Genomic DNA, 5,641 nt, shown 5'->3' on the forward strand with positions numbered 1-5,641 from the left:
TTGAATGAACGGAGCAACGCGTCGAGACGCGACACGACACGCGGCGTATCAATTGAGAATCTTCGTTTCGTGACCGTGTAAATTTTGTAGGCGAAATGCGCGGCGCGAGGCGTCGCCGGCCACGATGCAGCACGCTGGATACGTGTAAACACGTAGAGAAATACGAAAACAAGGTTCGTGGACGAATTAGAATATCGCGGAAAATACTGGTGGCACTAATATACGAGCAAGGAAGAAAGTGGGTTACCCGTTAGTTGCCGTAGGTTTAGATTTAATCGGCCACCTATCTTGCACAACTTGCAAGTATGTATCAGAAGTGATAAGGCAGTTTGGACTCGGTCCGAACACCGTGAATTCGTTGACATTCGTTTGCCAGCGCACAGAGACAGATATTCATTCCACGCCCATAGCAAAGTAGAAAACGTGGAGGAACGGTGGTCGTTAATCGCGAAGCCGAAGGAAGCCCCGAGGACACTCGCGCTGCCTTGAACTTTCGATACATTCGAGGTATTCCCGGAGATTTGTCCTCCTATCTGGCATTCGCGCCCAACACTCTCGGTCTACAGGTGTGTCGGGGTCTTTAGCCTCTGCTGTGGCCGAGTAAAAACCGCGTCGATCCTCTCTCAGACGCTTACGCGAACAACGCGTATTATAATGGTTGAGCGGGAAAGAGCACGGCCTACTCTCCCTGCCTCCTTCCTATCCGTGTGTATGCAAGTGTGTCGAATGCAGTGTGGCCATCGAGCAACACACGCACAGGGCACATTGTAAAATACAAATAGATCGAACGTGACGTACGCGTAAAATAAAGTCTGCTGCTTTATCTCGCGTTTTTTTGCTCCTTCTCGCGTCACGAATGTTATTTATCACGCACCACCTTTCCGCTTATCGAGAGGAACGTCTCTTTCGAGAGACGAGGCGGTAAACTCGACAACGTGGAAACCTTAAGTTCCACCCTTTGCACTCCCGAGAAATAATTAGAAATGTTGCTGCTATTCGTCGTTCGGATTGGAAAGTTTCTAACGAAAGACTGAGAGAAGCTAGACGACGAGGTGAAACATCAGAGGAAGGGAAAAAACGCGTGTCCGCGTTGTCGAACTGACCCTGAACACAACAGGATGCCGATGTCGCACGCGTGCGAGCGCGCGCAACTTTCACTGCATTCGAAAATGCATACTAAACGTCCTCGAAATGAATTTACGAGCAAACACCGGCCGGGAGCTATCGAATCGCTGCCGTCTCGCGGACTGTACTCGAATGTTGCGGCTGTTATCGAGGGAGATTCGCGGCTGCCACGAGGAAGTAGCCGCGGATCAATTGCCATTAACGATCACGCTCTCCGTGCAACCGTTCCGATTCCTTGGAAAGAAAAATATCTTTCTCTGGAATAGAAAATATTTCCGCGCAATTCTTCAAATTCTCCCCACTCTCTCTCTCTCTCACTCGCTCGCGAGAATTACACGGGCCAATCGAAGCCTATTTTAAGCTCCGTTATCTATAGAATCGTTCCGATTTTCCCGGAAATCGACGATTCGACCGGCGAAAAATTGCCGCCACCGTTGGCGAAACAAGCTCGATAAACGAGTATACGTCTGTCCGTAGGAGCGGCGAGGTGCGCGCCAATTCCACGTATAAAATGTGACTCTGCTCGTGACTAATGTTTCGTCAAATGATACAGTTGATGGAAAACCTTGGATGCCTGCTCGTCTTGCGTCTCCCGTGTGTTCACCTGGCGAACGAAACGTGTTTCCTCGGGCTGCCAAGAGGCAGGCTTTCGTTCGAAACGAGGCATCGACACATCCATATAGGAGGCGCGCGAGCACGCTCGTACACACGATAAGAGGTTGGCTGGGCTGTCTCTCGCCTAACAGAGGAGAGAGAACGGCCGTACGTAGCTGGCTGTTTACGTCCAGCCGCGATGAAACGCGAAGAATAAAAAAAAAAGAAAAGAAAAATCCCGTCCGCGGAGAGTCGTTTCGTTTCGACGGAACACTCTGTTGCCCTCCTGCTCCTCCTTCTCCTCCGCCACCTCCTCCCCCTCCTCTACCACCTCCTCCTCCACCACCTCCTCCTCGCTGGTATGTAATACGCGAACCTAGCTAACGGGACCGACGTATAACATTATACGGCGAGGTAGCGCGCCAACCACTGCAAACGAAAAATTCGAGGAAAAAAGACGGAATGACTTTAAACCTTTGACTGGACGTAGCAGAGTTCACATTAGAGGTTTTCGTTGAAAAAATTTCCAGAGAATCTTTCCCTTTTTTTATTCGATGACCGTCTGTTACAAAGAAGAAGAATCTAACGCTGTGTTCGAGCGAAGAGTGAAAGAACGAGACAAAGGGTTAAAGCCTTCCACGGACATTGATAAGCTTCCCTCGACGTGATTTGATCCTACGGTGGTGTAACGAGATGGCAACGTTTAACCGGCCTGTCGTTCTGCCAGCCGGTCATCTTTTGTCTTTCACAGTTTCTCGTTAATTTCCAAGCGCAGAATATAGAATACACCTGCCTGGCTGGCGGACTGCGTGGAAAACGGAAGAGTAAAAAGGGTCGAGGCGAGGCGAGGCGAGGCGACACTTCCTAGAAGGATTTCGAAGAGTCAGTTTGTTCGCGGCTCGAATCACGTTTCAATTACGCAAATTAGATTCTAATAAGTCCCGCTTCTGGATAAGATCCAAAAGCTCGGGCGAGAGAGACGGCGGCCCGAGAGGTAATTGGACGAACGGCCGGGAAGAGGAATAAGAGAGAAGACGCGGTGCCGTCACGGCAGTCATTACTGCATAATACAACAACCGTGCGCCTCGCGGTTGGCTGCACTTCTTTTACCATCGGGCATTACCGGAGGAACTCTCCGCGTGCAGCGAGCGCGCGCGTTACGTCTATCGAGAGAATGCCTTTTTCCTCTCCTTCTACATCGCCACCACGATAAATTCACGCCGCCGCCGCCGCCGCCGTCACTGTGACTCGTTGTGTATACACTACCTATAACGATTAAACGATATTTACGTCGGATCACACACGAGGTCTGAAACGGCTATAAACTTCGATTGGAGAACCTGAGGCTCGATAAGCTGGTAGATACTGGGTGGCTACTGGCCAATGTACAGGCAAATGTAATTATTCCAACAGCCGCTCCTTTCTTTCCTTCGCCTTTTCATTCCGCTTCCTGCATTGCAAATGAATTAGGCGTTACAGAATATATCCCTAGAATGGAAATGTACAACACACTTTGGTTCTCTCTGTCGTGGATGAGAAAAATATAAATGAAGGATTATCGGTGGTCGTGGATAGAAAAGCACTTGCAGAACTGCCGAACCTGTACATAGAAAACGCTAGCTGGAGATCGACGGATAGATCGTCTAATTACGCCTTTACGTAACATTTTCTTCGCGCACAGAGAGAGAGAGAGAGAGGAATAATTAAGGTGCGCGATTAAATAACGATTAACGAGAGTTGCATGTGCTCGTAAAAGAAACGTCAAGGATGCATTATCTTGGAATTGTTCGATACCTATCGACGAGTTTTACGACTTTCACGATGCTATCTGAAGCGGAGCTCGTCGCCGCGCGACGTCCATTCGAGTTTCACACGGGTGGAATCGCGAAACGTCCAAGAGTGAGCACTGTGCAACGTAAACGGAAACGATTTCCCTCGAAGAAATTCCCCTTGATACCGCTTTCCTATCTATCCTTCTTTTTCTTCTTCGCACTTCGTTCAATTTCAAGGTGTAAAATTCAAACCGAAGATTATTATTCTTCGAGAGTAGAAAAATCGAAGGGGATTCTCCGAAACGTAGTTCCTGGTATTCCGAAAAACCGACCTGCCTTGTGGTCCGTTCTCACGATTTTTAGCGGCCGGTAGGATTCGCAGGTGAAACAGAAATAGACGGGGTTCGTTTCGAATGGTAAACTCAGGTAAGTCTCTGTGAAAGAAGACGCACGCACGCACGCACGCACGCACGCACGCACGAGAAGGGCGACAGGAGAAATTCTCAAGTTTTTTCCATCTTCTCTGCGAGCGAACGTTCCTCTGGCGGTTGGCAAATAAGAAAAGGAAAAGGAAGAGAGAGAGAGGAGAAGATAGAAATACTTGGAAACGAAAGGAAGAACAATGCCCGGTGAACGGGGAACGCGAATGAAAGCCCTCCTTGAATCGGCTTTCAGACGAGCGCGTTGAAGAGAGGCGAGACGATGAATATTTACAAAAGCACAGGTATGTAACTGAATGAACGAGACGAGAATATACCCCCGCCGCCTTCTGTAAGATATATCACCGTTATCGGGCGGGAAGGAAGCGTTATCGATTATCGCCTGGGTATATATCTCGACGTGACATCAGCCGTTCGATCAACGAAATCGTAATCAGACATCAAAGCAAACGAGGAGGAAAGTGTAACGCGGTCGATCGATCAAGAAAACACGTGAACTCATCAGAGAGAGACGAAAGATGTCGGTCATCGTGACTGAACAGAAAACAATATTCTCCAAGGCGATGTACTGTACTATTTGAAAAATTGTCAAAGATAAGAAATGAGAGAGAGAGACGTGCGAGCCGGCGAAAGACAGGTGGGTGGAAGGAGGTGACAAAGCACACGGGGAGCGTTTCCCACGACAGGTGACACGTGGGAATCCTAGTCACGGCGCAGGTGGATCAGGTTAAACGAGCGAGATGGAAGAGGAAAGGGGGAAGGGACTGTGTGCGGAGAGGTATCGGGTAGGCGGCACGGGATCGACGAGGAAAGCAAGACCAGAGGAGAAAGATGAGAGAGAACGGAATGGCGGGGACCAAAGGGGGGGGGGGGGGGGGGGGGAGAGAAAAGGAGGAACGAAGAAACAACGATGAGTAAGTCGAGGTGGCGATAAAGACAGTAACGGCCTTGAGGTATGTGGGACCTCGACACGGCGAAAATGTTGAGCAGACGTCACGCAACGGCGTGGATTGCTCCGATCTGAGGTTGATCTAAGGGAACGATCGGGTTTTCGGATAGCAGCACGTCGCAGTAGGATCCGTCCATTAGGAGATACGGTTAATAGCGACGAATAAGAGGGGTTGCAAAGGTAATTACTGCAAAGGTAGGTTTCGATGTTTTGAGAAAATGTGAGGTCCGTGTTGAGCTAGGTGTGTCTTCCTTTCCTATCTTCTCGTTCGGATAATGCCTTAAGAGGATCGGCGAACGTGAAACTTGCGTTTATCGAGGAAACCTTAAGAGCGTTCGTGGACGAGGATTCCGTTCATCCTAACTGTTGGGGTCGTGAACGATTCCGTGGACATCGAATGATTCCAAGTAGTCGGTGTAGTTTGGTTATCGGCTTGAAATCGGGATAAAGCATTAGCGGTAAAGGGACAGAGAGATAGAAGAGGAGGGGGGTTAAAAGAAAATGCGTACAACTAGAATAGAATAAGAGAAGAGAGAAGACTCACTTGAGGAAGTAGATCTGTCCCTCGGGGGTGCGCGCCTGTTCCCATCCATGCGGCAGGGGACCCAGGTCGTCGACCGTACTGATGACGTCGTAGCTGCGTTGCTTCTGGTGATGGTGGTGACGCGCGTGCGGCTGGGGCGCGTGCTGAGGCGCCTGCTGGGCCGAGGCGTACGTTTGTTGAAGCGAAGCCGGGCTGCTGTGGGCGCGAGGATGAGCGA

The 5,641-nt window shown here is 49.8% G+C and overlaps 1 protein-coding gene across 1 annotated transcript in view; it reads right to left on the minus strand.

Moving 5' to 3' along the window:
• LOC108571998 (transcriptional coactivator YAP1) overlaps positions 1-5,641 on the minus strand; it is an 11,153-nt gene that overhangs the window by 4,417 nt on the left and 1,095 nt on the right. The window contains exon 2 of the mRNA XM_017934177.1: positions 5,425-5,641. This exon is cut by the window's right edge and continues 23 nt beyond it. Coding sequence (XP_017789666.1) covers positions 5,425-5,641 — 217 coding nt within the window. The remainder of the gene's footprint in view (positions 1-5,424) is intronic.

Source organism: Habropoda laboriosa, unplaced genomic scaffold, assembly GCF_001263275.1.
Source record: "Habropoda laboriosa isolate 0110345459 unplaced genomic scaffold, ASM126327v1 scaffold34, whole genome shotgun sequence".
Lineage (NCBI taxonomy): Eukaryota > Metazoa > Arthropoda > Insecta > Hymenoptera > Apidae > Habropoda > Habropoda laboriosa.